Below are 26,082 nucleotides of genomic sequence, written 5' to 3' on the forward strand. Positions count from 1 at the left end.
AGATGTTATCATCATATAGGCAGAATGTACTATTAAACCTTCCTGATTAAATATTTCATGACACTTTTTCTGCATAGCTAGACATTATTTTAAAGACACGTCAATTAAAAGGTTGTAAGTTGTTACACTTTTAGTGTTCAATTTTAAACTAAAGTGGGATTCACCCATGTTCATTTTGCTTAATCATAAAGTAGTTCTGACTGCTCTAACTGTCCATTTTAGAATTCTCCTGGGCAACATGCTAATTCTCTAGAAAGGCCTAGAGGGAAACATCTTTGAGCATCTGCCTATACTGCTCCCTCTACTGGAAACTTGTACAGCAGGCGGTTTGAAGCTGGCAGAGTAGCTACTCCAAATTTAACTGTTCACACAAAAAATAAAATTACTTAAACAACCATTTCAATTGCATTTGCAATAACTGACTTTTGTTTTATCCTAGAGGCAGCACAATGATCAACTTAACAACACTTGAGTACAACTTAATTTCCTGACTGGTATAACTGGAGTGCACATTCTTCTATTTTCTCCAGCACGTTTTTCCCTTAATACAAAAAAAAAAAAAGTATCAGCTTGTAACTGTAAATTGCCTGGTAACTGTGTGTCTTTTTTTCCTGTCATGAACCAACCAATAGTCTCGGGTTGGTTCTTGCTTTATTCCTCCTTACTTAGTTGGTCCTCCTTTTTCAACAGCCTTCAAGAAGACTTTGGTTGTTGGATTCAGCGCAGTTAGAGAAGATATGTTGGCATTATATAAAAATAGATGGGTTTTGTGCAGCATTACAACCAGTCAGAAATTTTATGAAATCAAAATGAGGCAATATATCCACAGATGTTTGACAGAGTTGCATTGCATATGTTGGCACTGTAAGCATATGCAGAGCAACAGGAAATCGTACAAAAAAATTATTTCACTGTTTATGCATGAACCCTTTATAATACAAGTGTGCTAACATATTGAATACACTAACTTTATCAACGAACCAAACTTGGCTATAACCACTTTTGAAAACGAGACAGACGACAGAGAGCTGCCGCATTTGTTTCTGTAGTTTTTATCATTTTATTATGCTACAAGCTATACACATTTTAAAATCTTGAAAGTATTTATTTCCACAAATACCCTCTGCTGAAATATGGTCATTACTGAAGAACTAAGCAATCTTGCCCAAGAGTTACTTCATTAAATGTCATTCTTTTTATCATATTTAGCACTGTTCACTCTAGACATGCTTACATTCACAAAGGAAGTAAAGAGAATTAAACCTACATAGCTACTGTACAGATGCTTCCGAGAAATCTGCAATGGGCAAGCAGAAATTAAATAGACCAATGTGTACTTCTTGTGCCTGATGCACTACCCTGTCGCAGTACATGACTGCATGTATTTTGCAGTTTAACTTTAATTTATTTGTAAAGTTCTTTGTAATACATCACAATGTGTCAAATCAATTGAATCCTTCATTTATTTTTTGATACAAGCTTTCTCTACCATTTGAAACTGATTTGCGTTAAAGACAATAAAACAAAGAGAAACAAGCTGTAAAAGTTTTAGTAATTGCAGTATTTTTAAGATGCCCCCCTTCTATATTATTTGATCATAACAATTACATTAAGTATGTTTTTTAAATATCTAAAACATATCATTTATTTTCATATGAAAAGAACTAATAATTCTATACAATGCAAAATATCAGGTGATGTTTCTAGTAATACATTTAATTAATACTCAACACATATTTGCAATGATCTAAAAAAGCAACGGAGCACTTATATCATTTGGTTTTTACAAGACTTTATACATAAGATAATACAGCAATGATATACTGTAGTCAGCTTGACTGCAAAGGCGCTATAGCTAAACAAGGATGGATTAGACTCAAACAGGCTCACGCTTGTTTAATTAAACATGGACAAGATGTCAATAAATCAATACTTCTTAAATCACTGTGGTTGCCTAATCGTTGGGTTCCCAGGTTGTCCATCCCTGAATTAATCTCTGCTGGGAATTAGCAAATGAATTAAATTAGTAACTAAATCAGTAAAAACAATATCGTCTCTTCATAATGACAGAAAAAGTCTGCATGAATATTTTAAAAGGATTTCTGCACACTAGTCATCTATTGATTTTCAATATCTGCTTTCTTCTCGCATTTGAGTTATACAGCACGACACCCAAAAAGCAAGTTGGCCAATGTGAAAACTGAAAGCTTTCTTCTTAGAATACAGCTTAGCAAAACCACAATAAATCATGATTCCTTAGTTGTTTAATCATTTATATTTTAGATTTACACCTACAAGTAGTTAGTGTTTCTTTAACTAGATCATGGAAATCATCAATTATACCTATTTCAGGTTACACTATAACAGATTTTATAGTGATTTAACGCTGACACTGATTTTTAAATAATGATTAATTTTAATTTTTTATACTAGAACTATGACCTGTATTATAGATCTTTTAAAAATGTCAGTCTTCAGCGAAGTCCTGTTTTAATAAATGAACACCATGCATATAACAATTCTCTTGAAAATGATTGAAATGATTGCTTTGCTGTCTGTAAAGTTATTTGACTCAGATGGATTTCCAGAAAAGATGTAACTTATCGATCACTTGAGCATCTAAGTAAAAATTATTTGGAACAATATCTTTCTACAAATTTTGCTTTAAACATACATTCGGTACTTATTGTAAAGTAATTAAAACTAGCAGTGTGAAAAGACTAAATGAAAAATGTTGCCAATATATTGCGCTGTGGATTTTGTTATAAAAATAGTAAAGTTTACTTCTACCATATCTTGTAAAGTCATACTACAATTCACATAAACAAACCAAACCAGAATGATGTGACAAGCATTCCCAATGTAAAAAATCCTTAAAAATTAAATGGTTTAGGCAGAAAAACCTGCTGACTACATAATGAAGAAATTCAAATAAAAATATTATTTGAAAAAAGTTTATGTTTTAAGCGGAAGAGCATCCTTAATTAAACTTTGATTAAAACACATAAAATGATTACTAAAAACTGGAAAAACATAGCTGACTGTTTTGTATTAATATTCTTCGACATTTATTGTATTTCTATGCCAGTGCACAGTAAATGCGATTTGTGTTCACTAACTTTCAAAATGTATGAAAATTGTATTTTTATTTTGATATACATGAGTAGTACTTCTCGTTGTCAAATGAGCCACCCGCCTGTTTTCTGAATGCACTTTGTCCGTTACCATGGTCAAGGAACCAGCACTTGAACGGGAACCAGCCTTAGCAGATCACACTTAAGCACACACTTATACTCACACTAAGCCAGTCTGAGTTTCCAGTAAACACTGTGGTGTGGTTTTAGGGTGATGGGAAACAAAATTTACAGACACACAGAGGAGGAGCATCCAAAAAAAAGCCAAACTGCAAACTCCACATGGAACATGCAACTGCCTTTCAATGTCCTGTGAGACTGCAACACTGCAAACTGGGACATCATGTGGGTGAGTCAAATAAAAGATAATGTTGAAACACTTACGTGAAAACTATCAAATTTTTTATATCTGATGTTTACTTATAAGATGCCACAAAATTATACAGAAAAAAAGACATTGTAGATTTTAGAATAAGCAGCTATAGTCGAGAAATAAATCCAAATTGTATTGTGGACAACATGTTTCATATTAAAGTCATTCATGTAACTGTAATCTGATCCAAAAATACTGTGCTTAAACTTGATACTTATAAAAAATCCAATTTTGCATGTCTCTCTATTTCTTGTTTTACAGTATCTAAAATTTCTCACCCTTTAGTAATTATCTTGATACCTGAGACAGTGTAATAAATGGGAACATTTTTGACAGTTTTGGTATACTTGGTTATTTGTGTTTTACTCATGTGACTTTTTTGCCTTATTAAATCAGCTAAATAACTTTGCTTATACCTCTGCTTAACTGACAATTTCAAAAATATTTATTACATGCTTTACATGCTCTAAATTGTCTGCTTAACTTACAGTACTTTCTTAACTGCTTAACCCACTAATCATGTGGCATTGAGTACTTAAGCATTCATCATCTGTATACATTTTCCGCATGTCACCTCAACCCCAACAGAGGAGAGTTTGTAATAAAGCCTCCCTCCTCTTGCACCAGGATATGACCTCCATGCAATAAAAGAATTTGTCAAACTTTCAACCATCACTCACACATTCAACCAACTAGCATTGCCTACACTGATTGAACTTTCTGAAACTCAGTAAGTTTACATACATACACACCATAGGTACTTAAATACCTTAGCTTATTAGTGTCCATTTAAAGTTATACTTCTGCTTACACAATAAATAAATAAATACATACATAAAATAAATATGTACCTTACCTGCTTATTTATCATGATAGTGAATGTAATTGCAAATAAATTAAATCCATTGATTAATAAAATATCCATCAATCCATCCATCCATTTTTGAACCCACCTAACCCAGTTCAAGACCGGAGGCTAACTAAAGCAAGTCTACTTAACATATTTACTTTCTATTTTTTAGGTAAATTATAATCCCAATTTTGTCAATTTGCTGATATATTTATTTAATCTGACTGCTAATATGTAAAGGTTTTTAAATGTAATTACACTTGCACTATGGCATGCTTCTACTCAGCCTAGAACTTCTTTGTGGTTTATATGTATTGCTAGCTAGTCTTAACTTATTTCACTTTACTTACATTGCCAATACTAGAAGCTGTAAGAACCATTAAAAGTGGAAGACTAGAAGAACCTAAAAAATATAAAAATAATTAAGGTATCTGTATGGTTCAGTGTGCATGTACAGTATATACAGAATATATTGGATGACATTTCGTGTTTTACTATAGTTATATTAGATTTTCGTACACATAGCACTTTGATGTTTCAAAAAGAAAGAGCACAGTTCTGTAATAGGGGAAACAAATCAGAAGTAAATGGAAACTTTTTCTTTTTTGTTCTTTCTTTTACTAAAAGTTAATTAAGAAATTCATAGTTTATATATATATAAGATATATATTTTATAAGAATATTAAAATCTTTGTGGTTTAGTTCCAAAGCATAACAAGAGAATGAGGAAAAGCTGACATACTGTAGTTGACAGCGGAAAAGACACAGTTCTGAAGAGAAATCAAATCACTACTATTGTTACAAAATACAGTTATGAATAAATGGCACTACGAAACAGACAAATTTTAGCTGATTTTATGCTGCCTTCATATACCAATCACTTGGAGACCTGTATTGATAAGCCCAAATTAAACAGAGGCTGTTACAGTTTCCCTTGCCCCTCAGACATTACCAATAACGTTTTGTTGCTCCATCTTGTGAAGTTTTTATTTGGCATGTTCATCTATAACAATTTAAGATTTCCAGCAAGACATTTTTTTTTACCTCAGTAATTGACCAAGACCACTGCTATGGAATCTTGAACTTGTTGTGAATGCCTGTTTCAAAAGTGTTCATTTACTAAATACAGTATTGATGATACACCAACAATAATATGAAGCAAGTGTGGCACCAGTCTTGAGCAGCAAGTAATTCACTGAGCCAGAGTTTTGAGTTTAGAATGTGAGTAAATCGGTTCTCTCTATATCCCGAACTGTTTTCTCAGAAATGTCAATGATTTCAGAGTCTGGAGTTTATAGTTTTTCTCTATATCCAGCTCGTTTACTCAGAGTTTTACTGCTAGGTCAGATGGCATGTATAAATTGTTCCGGCGTGAAGGAAAATGTTTGTGTGTGCTTAGCAATAGAATGGCTTCCTCTGCAGGACATATGCTTGTGTTCAGTCTTTACTGCTGGGGTAGACTCCTGTTCCTTGAAGTCATGTCCAGAATGAGCAGGTAAAGAAAATGGGCAAGAACAGGTAGGATACAAAATAAAAAGTTGCTTGACAATCACTAATGGGAATAAACTTTTACTATCGAAAAAACAAAATCTTAAATGAGGTTTAATAAGAAATATTATGAAGCCCTGCATGAAAAAACATAGCAAAAACAAGTATATATAAATACAGATTCCATTTTTTATATCATGTAAAAAAATTTCCTTTTATTAATTAAAAATGATGCACCACTAAAGAGCAATTTTATCAGCACTCAGCTGGTAAAATGTCTTGAAAAGACCAGGCCACTTTATTTCTTTTTTTTTTCAAGCAACCTAGAGTAAGTACTTGCAAGGGTCATATCTTTTTAATTATCTTTTCTCTCTTTGATTAATTATTCCGTCTGACAATAGCGTGTTTCTAATGCTATTCACCTGCCTTTGATGATTGACAACTTTTCTGTCTGATTCAAAGCAAACAGCTGCTGCCATGATTGCCTAGCAACCAAGAGGTGATGGATGAGCCCCAAAGATGGATGTCTACAATAAATCATGTCTACTGCTATAAAACTGAAAAAGGGGGATAAGAATGAAGACACTCAAAAACAAAAAAAAAATCCTTTTTCCATCACTGGATCAAATTTACCTAAACTGAACACTTCTTATGAAATTTAAGTTCCTTCATCCCCCTAAATCAATCCATGGCTCAGCTGTTCAACGCTACCTCCCCTGTGACAAGGTGCAGCTTTTTCTCACTTGAAAAACTCACTTTTGTGCTTGAGTTGCTTTTAGTCTTTTGTAGCCTTAAGGATTCGGTCATGCCTTTTGAACAGTGTATTTTGCACTATAAACCATATAAAAATGCTGCAGGAGAAGAGTGAGGAACAGTATCTTAGTTGACAATTGTCAGAGACCATAGCTAAATAAGTTAGTTAAAACTTCAGAGCAGAGAATCTTCCAAAATTTTCTCAAATGTATTTTTCCAGTCAACAAATCAATCAGCATCAACAACACATAACTACTATTACAGTTCAAAAAATGATCTAAAGAGCATATTCAGGTAGGAGTGGGTACAAATAATAAGAATTAAGGCTTAATTTATTTATTGATTGCTAAATACTTATAGTGGTATACAGTGTCTAATGCATTAAACTGCAAATCAGAAAGGTTAGGTTAGGTTTAATACCCAACATTGACTAACCTTGTACCCTAAACAAGTCCCTTAACATGTCAGTTCTCTTTTTGAATTGAATTTTAGTAATATTGTGCATAACACAGGAAGACCAGTAATATAATACTCATTAGCATTCCATCTGTGTTGATAATGCTGTTTGGGTTTCAGACTATACTGTATGTATGCAGTATACTGCACATCTGTATTAAATTAAGTTTGATTGACTGATTAATGGCTTATCGGTTGTCAAGCTTTAAAAAGAATGTAGAAGGCATAAGAATGGCATGTTAGATATATAAGGTACGTAAATGCATATATTCATTTACTGAACCTTCCCATTACAATACATGATATTGGTATATCCTAAAAGTGTCAGGTGCAAGGCAGGTGCCAGCTCTGAAGTGGATTCTAGTCCATCACAAGCAAAACTCATTTAATCTCACTCAAACTGGGACAATTTTTATTATCAATCAGCATTACCACACTGTGTACGAGATGTACTGTATCATGGGAAGAAAATGGAGTGTTCAGAGGAAGCATATACAGACACAATGAGACAGTAGTCAAACCAGGAATCTCAGAAATCTGGAGCTATGACATAGCAACTCTAATCATGATGTTTACCAAGAAGGGTAGAGTTTCCTTAAATTAGTAAACGTACAGTATGTTAATGTCTGAAACGATTCTTAATCTTTTAATAACAAAAATGGTTATGTATGCTTTTGATTGTATTTCATCGCTATACACACATTTAATGAATTAACTTACTGAAGTACTACTAGTATGGTTCCATGTTTTAGATGGTTGCTGTTTTTTGCTTTTATTTGCAAATAATATGGACTTAAAAATGCAATAGCAATTGGATTAATAAATATTATTTCAAAAAATATTAAATCATCAAGTGGTTATATTAAACCACTCTGTTGTATAGCAGTTTTCAAAGTGAAGCAAAATTCTAGTAACTAATTCTGTTCTATTATTAATCAGTTTACAAAATATTTTTGTTGAAGAAAACCTCAAGTATGAAATTAACATTATAACATGTACAATTAAAATAGGAGACTAATCGAGAACATGAATCACTGCATTGCTTCATATGACATATATAAATATATAGATGCAGCTTGCTTGCTAGCAATTCCTGCAATTACAGCTTTTCTTCAATTTGTTTCTTAGATACCTACAGCATGCAAGTTTTTTTCATGGAATGAACAGAAATATATTAAACATATATTGCAGAATGTATGCAATTCTTAATATTCAACCAAACGCACTGTATGCTTTACACATATAAATAAACATACCTTTACAGAGAAAACAACTTACCAAACACAGTGAAATGTACATTTGCTTACTGCAAATAATGCAGATGGCAAATGAAAAGCAATTGGAATTGGCTAACACATTAAGTGATTATAACTTAAATATTGGAGTCATCTGTTATCAATGATAAGAAACACTAATGGGTGCTAAACATAAGTCATAAATAAAATGAGTCTCCCTATATAATTATAACAAAATACCATTTTTATGTATAACATGCTTATATAATTCATATTTGATACACACTGCAATGGGAAGGCAGAGATAGTTCCTGCATTGTGCACAATATTACTAGAATGGGAAATGGATCCCTTACAGTCGTACTATTTTAAAAATATTATGTAATATATGTATGTATATATATTGTTAATTATGTGTGTATACACATAATAAGAAGAATTGTGTATTATGTATGTATGTATGTATGGACACATAATACACAATATATATACATACATATATTACATAATATTTTTAAAATAGCAGGACTGTAAGGGAGCCATTGCCCATTCCAGTAATGCTGTGCACAAGGCAGGAACTATCTGTGCCTTCCCATGCCTTATCTATCTACCTATAGTTTTTTGGGTTTTTTTTTGTATAGTTTGGGTATCTCACCCAGTTACACAAATGAAATCTGAGATTTTTAAAGTATTTCTGAAAATTTTCCATTACTCTAGATAAAAATGCATCAACAACCACAGTAAAAACAAATGTATCATTTTTTTCTCTTTCCTTCGAAGACAAAAGAAAATACCACTTAGTCCTGATATCTTACAAACAAAAAACACTCCATTTAAAAGCAGAAAATATATAATAATGGTTATTATTACCAAAATTACATAACAACATCTAGGTCAACTGTTATTTTGTATCATTTTTAAATAAAGCTTTATATGTATGAGGGCATCATATACAGTATATATAATATATAGTATGTGTGAGTGTGTATATGCACATATATACAATATATATACATTAATGTCACCTTTCATTCCTATTGTGAGAGTTATTACAACAGATTTCAAATGTGTAGAGTTAGTTTCACAGATTGGTGTCAAGTATAAAATATTAGTGCATGCTACAAATGTTATGTGCATCTTTGCAGTTTCAGATCTGAAAATATACAGTAGGGATGCTGTTTCAACTGACCTTTTGAACCACTGACCCCCAACACATTTCAATTCAATACAAAAGAAAAGGGTTTTCTAAAATTAAAGGGAAAGTATTGCCCATACACCACAGAAAATTTTGCCTAGATTCTGCATGGTGAATGGTGCTTCAGTTGTCAAGGTACCTATGAAAAAGATCAATTGGCCTCATGGTGACTGTGTCAACTGTGCAGGGATATGATAACAAAAAGCTTATGATGCCATTTCATTAGGGTTTCATTAAAGCAAACATGAAATTACTACTAAACATTTAGAAGATCCCCGTATTTCTTCGGCCTACATAAAGCGTAATGAGAGATGTGTCTTTCACCGCTAGGCTAGGAAAAGCAAAAATTGCCCTCTTAGGGCAAAGCAGCAAAACAAAAACATTTTTATAAAACTTCACAAACCATAACCTCACTGCACATTTTTAAAAAGCCAATGGATAGACTTCAACCATTGTTAATACATAACTATATCTACAACTACACCTACATAGCCTATAATAGCAATAAGCAATGCCAGGTCAAGTACTCTGCTTACCCAAGTTGATTTCTACAAACCATTTTAACAGGCCAAATCAGGGCCAATTTAACCTTTGAGTCTGATTAACATAACTCAAAATGCCTAGGTCTAGCATAATATAAACAGGGAGAAGCAAACATAAATATTTGCAACACCAAAAAATAAATGGGTTGATGACAGAGCAGTAAAATGTAAGAAAAATATTTAAACAGTAATGTTTGACAGACAAGATGCTATATTGGGAATTAATTCCATGACAAACAAAATGACTGTCTGTGGAGCAAAGTGTCTTTCATTTATAATGTTTTTCTTTGTTATAGATATATAAAAAAAACAATAAATATTCTAATTCAAGTAAAATATATTATCAATACAAAGTGTAGATCTGAAACGATCTGTTTGCTTTCCCACTCAAAGTGTTGCTACATCCAGTGAAGTAAAAGTAACTGCAATTGACTAATACCTTTGGATTCTGTAGTGTATAACAAGAAACTGAGTGCCTATAACCTGCATCATATTTTAAATATCCGCTCTTATTGTTTCTTTTGCTTTAATAAAATGACTTGTGTGTTTATGAAAAGTGCTACGTGAAAGGTGCTAGAAAATAAATTGTTAAGTACTAATGAAAAATGCACATTCATTATTACAACAGTTTATTTTTCTAGATTGTGAAAATTGAAGTAGGTTTAAAAATGTTATGTTTTGTATATTATATCATCTGCCTAGCTGTAAAATTTAATAATGTGTGGGAGCACTGACTAAAGAAATGTATAACATATAAAATGACTGACAGCTATTCATAACACATATCATCTTAAGGAATAACAGGCACTGTACCAAAAAGTATGAATTATAACAGCATGTCACAGTGGCAAAATGGCTAGTGCTGATGCCTCGCAGTTCCAGTTACCAATTCCTGCAACACTTACCTGTTCTTACATGGATTTTTATTTCACTTCCTCATTTCCACCCATATCCCAAAGATACACATTTTAGCCTAACTGGAAACCTTAAGATGTTCCAGTAAGACGATGTGTATGAATGAATGGAGATGCATTTATGCAAGAGGGCAACCTCATGGGCTATCTTACTGCTGGGAAAAGGTTTCCGCTCCCCATAATGTTAAACAAGAATAAGAAAGAATAGAAAATGGATGGATGAGTGGATGAAATGGAAAATGAATGATTAACTTTTATCACAAAAAAGGAGCAGGACCTCAGTTTCAGTGACACATTTTTTAAATGTAAACATGATCAATGAAAGTATTAATAATTTTCATATGGTCACCATGAAACTGAAACTTCACTCAGGACAAATACAAATAAAATTATACAAATTATGGATATAAAGGTGAAAATAATGGTATATAGTGGAACAGTTGCATTATGCCACTAATAGAACACTTTTAGAAAGGGTACAAGCTTACCTATTGTTTTTGCTATCTCAGCATACCAAATGCTGAAAAGAACTTTACATAATGCAACGGTATGATCAAACAAACGCATCACCTGTTTAAAACCTAAGTAGATATAAATTCATGTTCTCTAACTTATTTTTAATTCCTTCTATTAAAGTACAGTATGCTGCAATGAAAGCACAGAGATCTATGTTTTGTCTACCCAGTTAATGAATGTAGTTTTAACAGTGGGTTTTTCCCCCCCTCAGAGACAGATGTAAGGTTAAGTATAGGAAACACTAAGGGAATTAAAGAAAAGAAAAAGAAAAAAGTGCAGTTTCCCTTTTATACTAATTAACCCCAGCTGTTAAATGTCCTTTATTTCTTTTTTGATTGGTACTCATTCAGTGTACCCGGCTGCCAACATCCAACCCATCTATAAAAACACACAATACTACACTCACAATTTAAACAATGCTTATTCTGTTGACTTTGACTTTGTTTTAATTTATCACAATTATGAAAACTGCCCTTTCTAAACATTATCCCCCTCCTCCTTTTTTTTTTCACAAAAAAGTGGCAAGGCAGTCCCATAATGACCGTCTGGTATCTGGTAACAAACAACAAGAAAGCAAAGCCATCCATCAAATCCTGCACATCTAAGCCTTCCTTTCTATCCCTGCTCCTCCAACTCTCAAGTTACAGCTTTACACGGCAAGTCTAAATAATATTCAAAATGATAAATGGCACCATAGGCCTGATATCCATCATCAATCTTTTTTTAAGAAACATCCATCTTCAATAATGCACGTTTGAATCATGTGAAACCAAGAGAGCCCAGATTCATTTACACAACCCCCAGTAAGCTGATGTAGTTCTGAATGATACCTGTCTGATTTTGACAACCCCTCCCCCCACCACCCCCCGCCCTCGCCCTCTAGACATCTTCCACACCCACTAACATTGCTCATCACCTGCTCTACGCAATAACCAACACAGAGAAAGCTTGGGAAATGTCTTGTAACATTTTAATTTTTCTCTGCCTTCCAGCCCCATGTACTGTACATGCTGCTCGATTTCACCCCAACTACCCTGTTCCCCAAAGCCGTTTAACATTCTCTAAATCAGTAGTGGCATTTCACCAACTCTGTGCTAAAAGAAGAAGACAGGCCTCACAGAAAAACTCTGTGCTCTCTCTCTCTCTCTCTCTCTCTCTCTCTCTCTCTCTCTCTCTCTCTCTCTCTCTCTCTCCCTCCCTCTCCCTCCCTCCGTGTCTGGCAGGGCCCATTTGATAAATGACACACGTCATTCTGTCAGGAGGAAAGGGTGGGTCAATGATATATGACTTTGCTGAAAAGGAAATCGACTGTTTGGCTCGGTACAGCTATTCACCACCAGGATTCGGTTTCAGGACTCTTGAAAATGAAATCTACTTTGTAAGAGCATTTTCAGGGAAGATTTAATGTAAACCTGGGGTGCTGAGGACTTCTTTTATTATTTTTTCTGAATCAATTCCTTAAGGATTAAAAGAGAAAAAAAAAGAAGAAGAAGAGAAAACAAACTGCCCTACTTAGCAACTAAATTATGCATGTGAAAGTATACAGTTGGAGTGCACTTTTAAAAATTGAGTTTGTAATTTTAATAGTGTATCTCTTTAGGAGGATTCCCAACTTCAGATATATGGCAAGACCTATATATTAGAAAATTAGTGTGTTTTTTAAAAAACGCGACCCACAGCTTGACATCAGCAGAGTACATCTTGGAAAAAAAAGAAATGTGTCAGACTACTGTGATTCCACCCCTACCCCCCACCACCACCATCACCACCACAACCACCCTCCCTCCTCTCCCTGCCATCACCCCCAAACCACCCCCGCTTTTCATTAGCTCACTGGCAGGGTGGCACTTCTGAACCTCATTACAGCAAGAGGATTTATGGAGCTGAACCCAATGGCAAAGAAAAGGCATCTGTCAATAATTGCAGGGAGCTGCACTCACATCTCAAGAAGCTTTGAAATCTCATTAAGTATGCAGTTATCAGGCATAAAGATCAAAAACATTACTCAACTCCGACAGAATCTTACGGAGGAACATTAATTAGCAACAGGCCTACAGTACAAAAACAGACTTCCTCTCACACCTGCCTTGGATATAGTAGCGGGAGGGGGAGAGAAAAGACAACCACAAAATAAAAAACCCTTACCCTGATATCACCCTCTCAATGCACATACTCAAAATTCTCCTCCCCTTTATAAATGTATGAAAAAATACAGTTGTTGAATAAGGGGATTATAATTCCTAGCATCTGAGACTGATCAAGTACATGAAACATGAATAAAAAAAAATCAGTTGAGATAGTCTTGGCGGTGAGCACAGAAAAGGAAGGCGCTGTCAAAGTTGAGAAGGATGTCAGCACTGGCCCTGATTATAGCAGCCCATGCAGTTCCCAGACCTTTCATCATTACTGCCATCAAAAAAAAAAAAAAAAGAAAAACAGACTTGGTGCCATTGATGAGTGATTGATGGCTGCCACTCTCACGTAGCCTTGCCGAGCCTCCTCGGGGGGTGCACGGAAGATTGTGGGGGGTGGGAAGGATGAGATGATATATTAATCTAGCCCCACAGATACTGGACTAACCCTCACAGGAACCCCCCAGGCAAGGTCTGACCCTAGAGGTCCCTCTAGCGTCCCTTTTGACGTTCTAATCCTCATGAAACCCCTTAACAGGCAAATGTTTTTTCAAAGAGTAACTTCAGCAACATGATGTAACATTTTGAACATTTTAACTGTTGAATGTTGCTTTTCTATACCTGTTGAATAGACTGTGCAGGGTAAAGTTTTTACTACTATTACCATTTAGTAGTTGTTAACAATCATGTTACTAATTTAGAAAAGAGAGGTGATGCTATAATATGAGACCCCCATGTTAAATTCACCCTTTCTTTTTTAACCCCCCTTTTTTTTATTTTTTTTAAGTACTATTACAACAGAACTGTCTTTACAGCAGAGATTTCAGCTGAAATATTAAATGTCACATTGGATTTATAAATAATGTATTAACGGGGCCTGTAGGAGAGAAAATAAAAATAGTTTGGAGATTGTGTTTTCATTTTCACTTAAAGGTTATTGGCTCAAATCTGCACCTCTCTTTAAGCTTCCACCCTGTTATGATGATGTGAATTGAGGTTGTCTTTGAAGACTACTAAGCTACCTAGAGTTTTAACTTCCCAAGATGTTCTATTTTTATAAGAGGAAGATGTGCAGATGTAATGTATTTGCCATCTGATGAAGCACTTAAATTGCTAATCAGCAAGGGAAATAATTAATAGCAATTGATTATGCCCCTCAGTAATTATAAAAATCTCTCACTCACAATAAATTGCTATTGTTGTAGGTACAAATTACAGCAGCAAAAATATTTTCACCCTCCTGTTTTAATGACTTTTTTATTATTAAAATGATGCATATTTCTTGGGTCTTTATGTAGAGACAATAGATATTACATATTATTTCTTTGATTGTCTAAATTGCCTCCTTACATCTAAATTTCTTCATTTCTTATTACAAAGTCAGTGAATGCATCCATAAGAGTCTGTTTTTGTATACAGATGTCATTTAGCAGTTGAGAAATAACAATTTTCATCATAATATTCTGCTTCTGCGATGAATAAAAAAAAAAATCGATTAAATACTAATAGTACTCATCAGTCCCATAAGATTTAACATTAACCCACCTTTTTAATAGAAGAAAGGAACAAGCATCCATAATTTATCACATGTACCCTGACAATTAATAATACATCACAGCTGATAAAAAGGGAACCACTGGCTATTCAAAGAAGTTAAACTAACATAGACATCACAATGAGCTTTTTGGCAAAAAAAACTTCAGTCAGTATGTTGGTTATCGTAGTCTCCACACTTAACTTTGTTGATTTATGACTGTTTGATTAGAACACCTTGAAAACTGACAACCAGCTATATAACTGAAAAACTGTGAACAAATATCTCAGGTTTTTTTCTTAGTTGTTAAATATACACGCTAGAATTAAACCTTATCAAAGAGATGTTACTGGTACAGCTATGCTTGTCTCATTGTTCAGCAGTATGTGCACACTGGCTCATCATGTGGATTATTTTATAAATGAAAGAGCGAACAAGTAGCTTCCAGTCAACATATTTTCTATGGGACCCAAAATGGCAAGTAGCAAATCCATGCACAACGTTCATAACGCTCAAGCCGTTGAAGTGGTGGACAATTTCAATACACAAAATATTCAGGTTCTTTATACATTAAAGATAATAAGTAATACGCCATTTCTCATCAAGATCTCTCAAAACCTTATACGTAATGTTTACTTATAAGCATTCTTCTTCTAAAATTTGAAAACTGTAAAGCTCCTATGGTATATTTCCAAAGATCAAAATAGTTACATGCAATTCTTCCTCGCCACATCTTTAATGAAGAAAATAATTGAAAATAGAGAAATATTTTGTTTTTGAAGCCTGAAAAGTATCCGAGCACAAGGAAAACTACTAGGAATCTGAAAGTGCACCCAAAATTATAACTCAATATGAAATAAGAGAACATATTAAAACTTTTTTCTTTCTTTCTTTCTTTCTTTCTTTCTTTCTTTCATGAGCACTCTCAACTTTAATAATTCTAAATTATAATTTGATTTGAAAAAAGTCAACTCTAATAATTCTAAATTATAATTCAACTGGAAAACAAAGTTCACGCCTCCTTGTCAATTCTTTCTTTCTTTCATTCTTTCTTTCTTTACCCTGTTAATAGACGATTTCTGAATTAACAATTTCTAAACAGTCTAATGACGGGACTACATTTGGAGCTTTTGGTTAGTATGCCATTGTAAAATCTGTTATAACCCCATGGCCGTCACAATTCATTGTAATCTCTTTACAAAATAATCTTTAGTAAGAAAAAGAAAAGAAAAAAGAAAGATGCCGACTTGTGAGCCAATTTAAGAAATAACTGCTGATACATCAGTTATTGACTATTTCTCCCCTGCTCATGATAGCGCTCAAGGCAAAACTGAGAACAAAATGACAGCATCAACTGCATGCAATAAACTACAGCCCAGGAGAACAGTGAAGCCCTAATTGACAGCTGTCAAGCTAATGGGAACAGTGACAGTCGATTCTAGAAAATTCTGTTTATCAATTGGAGATTCTTGAGAAAATTTCCCCTCGCTTTCTCACTATTATTCTGTTTTTCTCCTTTCTTTTTTCCAGTGTCTCTTAACCCTCTTCATTGTTGTTCACTTCTTGCAATAAAAAGGCAGAGGACGGCCATAACTAATCATTCTGTCAGTTGGCTGCTAGGGAGAATCTCTGTCCATGAGAGTAATGCGTGGTAGGGTGGCAGACGAGTAATCCAGCCAGGGCTCAACAACGGTACTGCTATAGGTAGAACAAGCTTAAAAATATAGGCAATAATTTGGAGCTAGTGGACGCTTGCAGTATCTTGCAGTTGTGAATGACTATGGAAGAAAAGCAAAATGCTGGTCTGTGTGATAAAAGATAATGGGTCTAAAAGACACAATGCATGTATGTATGCATATATGTATGCTTTCATTGTAAAATAAATCAGTCTATTTTTTTTATAAATACAGATACATTAAAGGCTAAAACTAATTTCAACATTATCTTTAACAAAGACTTCAGAGAAGGAAAAGAAAATATACCATATGCCCCACAGATGTGTTATTAGAGATGTGATTCATCTGTGTTTTATATTTTTATTTCTTACTTTTAATTTGTACAATTTTTTGCATATTCATGGTTACAAAATATTAGTTGGAACAAAAAGTCTGAAAAACAACTTAACTACGATGTTAAACATTGTGGGAGTAGTGATGTCCACCCTAAAACGTCTTTCTTTTTCCTCTAGTGCCCTTTATATAAAAATAGAAAGGTGAGGTATTAAGGAACAGTGAGGTAGAAAAGAACTAAAGGTGAATTAAAGTCCTTTTAATATTTTTTCACAAAGGAATATTGATTATTAGATAATTAAACAAATTAGATGGCACAAACACCAAAATGTATGTTGTATGCCTAGATAAGATTCCATCCATTCACCTATTTTCTAACCTGCTTACACAGATCAGGGTTATGGACGCCACAGCTTACCCTACTAGAATCGGGTGCAAAGCAAGGGAAAACCCTTAACACAGCGTCAGACCAGTCTCAGGGCAATCTCACTCTCGCCCTCATTCACTCATTCTGGGTCAATTTAGATTCATGTACACAAAAAGACTAAAGATTATTCAATCTGACATTTCACTACTGACTGAAAACCATAAAACAGCACATCTGGAAAAATGATTTTATTCTATTATAAAAGGGTAATAAATAACCTAAAAATAGGTACCAGCCACATCAGGAAAATAGCTTAAACAACAATCCCTTATATGAATTCCACATGATACATGTTATTACAGGTTTATAATGGTGTTCTTTTTCCTTTACAAAATGTACTTAAAGGATGAGACTAATAGCATTACCTTTTTGTCCAAAATTTATTTGGGCTTGATTCACTTTAGCGTTGTCTAATGCCTGTATTGTTTTTTTCTTGCAAATGTTCATTTTGCAGAAATGACTATTTTTTTCAAGTTCTTTTCTGTACGAAATGTTGCTATAACACAAGGTGCAAACTTGTCAAACTGTATGTTAGCCTCTGCAGCCTATTGCAACAATTGGATTATTAAAGCTTGATGCCAGAAGGCCTTCAAGGTGTTAAAACAGACAACTGTGTGAATAAAAACATTTGGAAAATAATTCTAAACTAAACTCCCACTGGCAATTCCGTGGTTCTTGTCTCCTCGTGAATATTCTTATGTAATGAATAATAACAACAACAATAATAATAATAATACACTTTTAAAAAGCATAGCTTCGTACTTCTCCTTGTCAGGTAGTGAGTTCAAGAATCTGCATTTGCTTCTTTCTGTCTGTGTTTGGATGATATCTGCATTCTGTTTGGTGTGGGAAAAGGGGGATTGAGAGGCTCAAAAATATGGTGTTCATATACTTTTTCTTCCTAAAACTGAAGATATCACTTTTTTTTATGATTTGTTGTCCATACCCACACAGAGGGTTTTTTAGTATTGTTAACTTTTCAAAGGAGTGAGCACGCTCTGCAGCTCCACTCAACAGAAAGAAAGCATTTGTGCACCTGCCTCTCATGCCTACAAGCCTGAGCATGGCACAGACTCCTTTGTTGTTATTCTACTCCAGACCATTAAAAGCACCCTAATTCCTATGACATGATTATCCAGGTACCAAAGCCCATTTGTCACCTGCAGCAGAAAATTGAGTTAATGCACAACTAAAGGCAAGCAGGACTGTGTAATATCAACTTGATTACATCAAACTAGCTGCAAACCTAATTCTGCAGGATGACAGTGCGCGGAGCTTGTCATCTCCAATCATTAAAGCTGTCAGAAATCCATCAGGTTTACAGCTAATTAGGTGAACACTAATGAAGCTGGCAAAACAACTTTTCTTTTTATACGGCTGAGCAGGCCTTTCAGTTTGGGGAGGAAAAAAAAAAAGAAGGAAAAGAAAAGAGGAAAAAATCTCATGAATTCTCAAGGTTGCTGGGGACTGGATTTCCCAAAGTTCCCAATCAAGTCCCATCGTCTGACATCTTTTCTTGTTCTTTCCATCTCTGCAAAGCAATCAATTTGTCATCACTCTTTGTATGCCACAAAGCAGTCATGAACCTTATAACTTGCAGCTGTGAAGGGCAGCGAATGGGGGTGGGTGAAATGCAGGAAGTTGCTGGGCCTCAAAAAAAAAAAAAACTCTTGCAGCTAACTTACTTGTCTTCATCTGCCTATCAACAGACTAAATGTTTTATTTTTTCTCATTCCTCTTAAATAAGCAGCCCTTTAGTCGACCCCCATATCCATTAGGAAAAAGCATTTTGATAAAGTAAAGCCTAACCCAGTATAAGGGAAAGAATGAAAGCACTCACTCTGCCAACTTCTGATTGACCATTAAGCTATTGATGAATGTGCCTGTCAGGAGAGAGACAATTAAATCAAATATGAAACAAAGTCATTTTGACGGGTCATTTTGATGGAGCAAACCATTCTTCCACCCTCTATTAGTCTTACAGTTTTGTTTCAGTTACGAGCCCTGCTCAAATCAAAAATTACAACTGCTCATAATATTAACACAAATAACAATAATCTCTCTCTATATCCATGTGTTGATTTTTTTCATATATTTCCAAGTGAACTGACTATACTTATGCCATTTAAAATTCACCCATACACATTTCTATGAAACACAGAAAGCAATCTGAAGTTTCAACAATAAACTAATACACACCTGAACTGTGATACTTTGCCCGTTTTTATAAAATCACTCATTTTATTTATGTAAAATATCCTTGGTTTCTTTGTCTTTTACATTTACACTTCATCTACAAAAAATACTATGAATTTAAATTGTCATTACTCCTTCTCCATTTTAAAGTATATGGTAATTTAAAAATGACCTTAAATAAAAGTAAATATTTCTGTCCTCATAAAAAGCATACTTTTCTGTTTTTATCATATATGAAGTATAATTAATTACCCTACACTACAAGGTTATATGCTCATTAAATTGCTTAGAAACATTAACATGCTTTGCTGCAAAAAATTATCATAGGTTGTACAGCGTATCCTGCAAAGTTGCATCTGCTCCCCTAAATTGTATGAACTCACTTATTCTGTCTTGTTTCATATTGTGTACTATTACACTCATTCACAATACAAATGTGTAAATGTTAAGGCCTGTGTCTATTTTGCAGTTAGTAAAATTCTTCATAAATTGTCCATGGAGGTGTATAGTACACAATATGCATGGGATAAGTAAAAATTGACATACTGTAAATGGATGCCTACATAAAAGATAACTTAATTCATTGTGATGTTAAAAAAAAAAGAGGAAAATTCATATAGATAGATAGATAGATAGATAGATAGATAGATAGATAGATAGATATTACACAACCGATGTGATCCAATAAGTAAACCTATTCCTATAAATGATGTACCTATTACATTATTCAACAAATCTTTGAAAGCTGGAATTAAAATTACTTGATTCCATTAAAAAGTAAACATCTGCATGGATATAAGAACACATTATGTGCAAGAAAATGCTGACAAAACTATATATTATATAAAGTTACAAATGTAGTGAAAAGCTGACAAGTCACACCTAGATTTTAAAGACTGTTTAATGGAAATAAAGCATCTCACTATTCTACACATTCTGAAATAGATTATGCAGGTAGGTTTGATGATGGATGGACAGATGAATGGATTTACTATTCTATAGACAGAAATGCCATGAAATTTAAGGTTCTGAATATAAATGAACACACTTCGAATGACTTAGAGAACCTGTAAAATATGAAATTCTACAATATACTAAATGTGGAAAACAACATGTTTTTAAAATGTATTAAAATGATTCCATAATCTATGAATCTCTAAAAATATATGCAGAATGTTTACAGTTCATGTACAGATGTTTCCATGTCTTACATATACAAGTTCATAAATTAAGCACAGTGTAGTGGAGGTGCCTTTCCCCCCCTTGGTATCCTGCTGATGATGCACCTAAGCTTTCCCTGCTTTGCTTCCTGTAACTGGCTTGTAGGACACAACTTCAAAAGCGCAGGCGAACAATATAAAGGATAGAATTAAAGTTGCTTTAATGGGTAGTTGTCAGAGTAGACATGACGTCATCGAGCCGGCGTTGCCATGGGGAGTGATTTATTGATGTTTATCGGGAATGAATAGATCAAAGGCTAGCCAGATGACAAGCAATCAATCAGCCATCAAATCGAGGATGGCAATTGTCCATAAAACCCTCTTCCAGTTCACGTATTCCTTTTGTTGACTGCAAGATACTATTTGGAGCTACAAGGAAACCATCAAAAAGTCTCTAAAGTAAATGTTTTACAACAGAATGGACTTCAAAGAAAAGGCAAAAAAGTATTAAAAAAAGATTAAAAACAAATTAAATGTAAGCAACTTCCAAGGCAAACACGAGAATAGCAAACTAACATATGATGGAGAATGATTTGTATGCATTCATCGTTTCGGCTTCATAAAAAAGCAGTAATGTGTAAACAAGAATAGCTCAGGACGAGCAAGAAGTTCGCAGCTGAACTGGAGATATGAGATAATGCCGCTGTAATTGTTCAGATGAACATACCATTATAGTTAAACAAAAGTCGGCTGCGTCACCCCCCTAAACTGAAATCAAGGTCTCTAGAAATAAAGTAAAAAAAAAAAAATCAAATAAAAATATAAATTCGTCCTGTTCGACAAACTTAAAAAGTAAAGTACTGGCAAGTTTCAGGCAGTAACATGCCTGCAAATAAACCACTGTCATTTACTTCTGCTGATCCTGAGATGATCACTGATATTAATAACAGTAATTAATAGAATAAAGAAACCGAGCCCATACCTGCTGCGCGCCTTGGTGCTTGCTGCTTCCTGCGCGGCATGCCTGTTTCGGATTTTTCGGAAGAGTTATTTTAGCCCCAGAGATCCTGAGCTGGTCCACCTCTCTGAGGAGATTTCATAAACGATACCCGTGGTGGAGAGGACTGGTGGACAGTTGCTTTGATTTCAGAAGGATTACATAGATCGGTAGTTTTCAAAAAACAAAACAAAAAAGACAAAAATTAAAGAATAAAAAGTCCAAATGTTCAGCACCAAAAAAGAAGCTCGGCAGAAACGATGGGCTGGATTCTCCTTTTCTTGGATATCACGATGTGGAGACGAGTAGTACAGTCAAGAAAAAAAGGGAAAAAGAAGAAGTGGAAGAAAAAATCCTCCTGCGATCCTCAGTCAGCGTTGGAAGCTGCAACAGGCAAGCTTAAAGGAAAACGAGATGATCGCGTCACTCAAAGTCAGCAAACAGGGGCAAACAACTGTCACATTAACTCTTTCTTTTACCGTGCATTACTTATAACACTGCCATGCGTGCCTTTCGTCAGACCGGGCTGCACGCAACACAGCAGCCGCATGCTCATCTATTATTCTTACTCACATTCTTGCAAAACTACCTGTTTTATGTTAAATATCGGGAAATACTGGCAACTTTATGTTCCACAACGTTTCAATTTTGGGCAAAATTAAGAAATGGAAATGTAATTGAAGGTAAATAACAGTAACATTTCACTTAAGAACTACACAGACAATTTACTAGGGAAAGATCGTGTAAACCGACCGAGAGCTACTTGGTTTTACTTGCCAACTTGCGTACAAGATTGCATTTAAATTAACTTCTAAAGTAAAGCGAGCACTAGGGAGAAAATAATTAACTGGAAAAGAAAACAAAATAAAATTTTAAAAAATCAATACTTACATATTCTGTCGATAAACGGGATTTCTCAGGTGATATACGTCCCCAAATATATAAATAAATACACACATCTTAGATAAGGAAGCAGCAGCCTAAGGATTTATTTGGCACATGTTCCTGGAGCCTCCATCTGGAAATCCAAGTGAATTCCTAACCACTTTTACACCGGACGTAAATGTCTTTATCGGTTTCACAGGGCAACAAGACAAATATTACTCGAAATGGACAGACTCGCCTTTGATAGACTGTCTCACAGGGTTATTTTGCCCAAATGCACATACAAAATCCATTGGAGAGAGGTCCGAATCGATGAGATACGTGTTTGATTGGATGTCCCTTGCTGTAATGTACATCAGAAGGAGGGGATAGACTCTAACTGTGTTTCAACTGCTTTATGAACATGGATCAGGAGCTATTGCCAAGCACTTACTTGGCTGCTAATAACACTTTTTTGTCTTCGCGTCTTTCTTTCTTTCTGTCTTTCTTTGTGTGGCTGATAGTTGGTATTTAAAGGCAGCAGCAGCAAATCAGAGACGACTTCCTTAAACCCAGATGCCGTCCTCGCTTTAAAGAAAGTCAGGCAATAAAATCAGTAACAAACAATTCTCCAGTTTCTCTCTCTCTCTCTCTCTCTCTCTCTCTCTCTCTCTCTCTCTCTCTCTCTCTCTCTCTTACAGTTCTGAAGGAAAAGGGAACGTATTCAATTTTACGGTAAGATGAAAATTCTCCAAATCCCCTCCTTCTCTCAAGATTTGGGATCCTTCCAAATTCCTTACAGTATTGCAGAATGCAGACGCAAGCGTCTTTACATATTAATGTGCCGCTTTGTGGTTCTTTTTTTATCAGTGTTCTCTTTTTTTCCAAAGTTACTGGAGATTCACATTACTTTTTAAGGAGAAAAGAAACAAATACAGATGGATACGTTGTCCGTGTTTTTCAGCTCATCTTTAGGATAAAACGCAACGGTCCATTCCCGGGGGGAAAGGCTACTGTCTGTGAGGGGGGTAAATGACGAATATTTTCTTTCAAACAAGAAAACGGTGAGTTTTCAAATTCTGCTTCTGCTGCTGAATGTGTGTTCAGTTCCGTGCCTCTGATATTTCGCCGGTATCTTCTTTACAGTACTCACCGTGATCAGATCACAGAAGAGGGACGATTAAACCTTGTTAAAGAGACACACGAGAAAAAAGGGATCTGTTTTTGGAAAGATAACAATATCCGACTCTTGTGTCACTGCCAGCCCGGCTCTTGTTGGGAAGAGAAAGATCTGACTTTCACTGATTCGGGATGTTTTCAGCCCAATCTGTGTCGTGTGCTCGTGTGTCTGTGTCTGTGTGCGAGAGAGAGAGAGAGAGAGGGAGCTGCCGTAGCATTGCATGCCGTTAGATCCGCCCAAACATCTGTCCGTCTAACCATTGGCGCATCCATCAATGTGTCATACTGGCTGCACATTGCAGCGACAATACCTCAGACATAATAGAGACCCCGAGCTTCCTCACAAATCACACGGATACTGTACAAGTTCGCAAGAGGGCTCTTCAGAATCACGCACAGGAGGCTGAGACCGACAGCAGATGTGCGCACCTCAAATTTCTCGCAGTTTTTCCAATTAATGGTAGTAATGCGCGCTCGTAAGGACAATCACATATCTAAACACGAACGCTGACAGTAACATTACGCCTTAAGGGCAGGCACATTCTTGTCATCTGAGTAAAAATAAATAAATAAATATAATCGCGGTTTTACGGGGTGATCTTAATTTTTTAAACATCTTTTAAGAAAAAACAGAGGCAGAAGCAGTGCTGCATGAGATGTTTGAACCCGATCGACGGACACTTTAAAAACCACGAACTTTCTAATTGTTTTTGTATTTATATACATATATGATATACAATTAAAAGTACAATTATATGAATTGCTTGTTTCCTGTATAATTTAGTATACACCATTTCGCTTTTGAATATGATCGAGTGTAAAGAAAATCGGACGTTCATTAAGATGTTCTTAATACATAATATAAATAGCTTTTCTTGGTTGGAAAGTTAGATGTGTTTTAAAAATATATATACTTTATGTGTACAGAAACGGAGGGTATGTCTGGTAGTTTCCATGTCGCTTTTAAAATTAATCTGTTTAAAGCTGTGTGCTAACTACACTGCTAGAAAAGTTTGTTTTAATCTACATTCCATCAAATATCAATCATTCATCTGTATTTGTTCCTTCTTCTTTTCTGGTCATTTATTTCCTTCCAATAAAGTTGTCCTTTTCTTTTGTAAGAAATATGAGGCTTGAACTTGATGTACTTGATTGTGTTAATGCTGGTCTGAAAGTAAGTTTCATCAAATAGAAAAAAAAAAACTATACATTCAACTATTCTATCACGTTTTACCATTTTACCGGGTGTATTCATATTTACTAATGCATGTTCAGTTTTATATTTTGCTTATAACACGTCTCAGAGAGAGTAAATGCAAATAAAGAGAAATGTATTTATTATTTGACAGAACAGTTTTTAATAGGTGGAGCAGATAACAAAATGGTCCCCAATTTAATTAACTGTACAGAATTTTACCCTGTCAGTGTGGATTCTGCATTTCCTCGGTTTATTATGTGCCTGTTAAATACTTTCTTCCAGCTGTTCTCAACAGAAATATTTTTTATAAATTTCATAACAATATGCAGGTTTTAGACCAGCATCACCTTTAATCGCAGTTAAGTACAAACCTTTACAGTTTCGATAACTCTGTCATATTTTAATCGATATTCAGGTTTTAAAATTACTCAGTAACAAGGAAGAAGGAAACCAAAGGCACATGTTCATGTAAAATACAATTAATTCTAACTGCACCTGATACGCATACACGTATATATCCATATAAGGTGTATGGTTTATGATAGCATATATTTTATCATACGGCATTTGTTATTATTATTATTATTATTATTATTATTATTATTATTATTATTATTATTATTATTATTATTATTATTATTAGTGGTGGTGGTGGTGGTGCTGTTGTTATGACCAAAATGAAATGGTATCCCAGGTAAGAAAATACAGGAGTAACAGTGCCTCGCATAGATGATACTAATATTTAATATGTGTATTGCGCTGTGTTTCCTTTACATCAGTCAAAACATGTCAACCAATATTCGAACACTATTCCGTCACCTGTATAGAATATGTTTAGAAGAATGGCAAAATGATGAACTGTGCACATTATGTTATAAATTACATGTTTTTATCCTAATTTACTTCGCAAATGATATTAAATGGACCGGA

The 26,082-nt window shown here is 34.5% G+C and overlaps 1 protein-coding gene across 1 annotated transcript in view; it reads right to left on the reverse strand.

Annotated features, from left to right (window-relative positions):
* tshz3b (teashirt zinc finger homeobox 3b) overlaps window positions 1-23,391 on the reverse strand; it is a 93,921-nt gene extending 70,530 nt beyond the window's left edge. The window contains exons 1-2 of the mRNA XM_039763166.1: window positions 22,803-23,391; window positions 21,897-22,309 (exon numbers count right to left, since the gene is read on the reverse strand). Coding sequence (XP_039619100.1) covers window positions 21,897-21,936 — 40 coding nt within the window. The 5' untranslated portion in view covers window positions 21,937-22,309; window positions 22,803-23,391. The remainder of the gene's footprint in view (window positions 1-21,896; window positions 22,310-22,802) is intronic.
* Between the last annotated feature and the right edge of the window lie 2,691 nt (window positions 23,392-26,082).

The sequence above is a fragment of the Polypterus senegalus genome, chromosome 9 (assembly GCF_016835505.1).
Source record: "Polypterus senegalus isolate Bchr_013 chromosome 9, ASM1683550v1, whole genome shotgun sequence".
Classification (NCBI taxonomy): Eukaryota; Metazoa; Chordata; class Cladistia; order Polypteriformes; family Polypteridae; genus Polypterus; species Polypterus senegalus.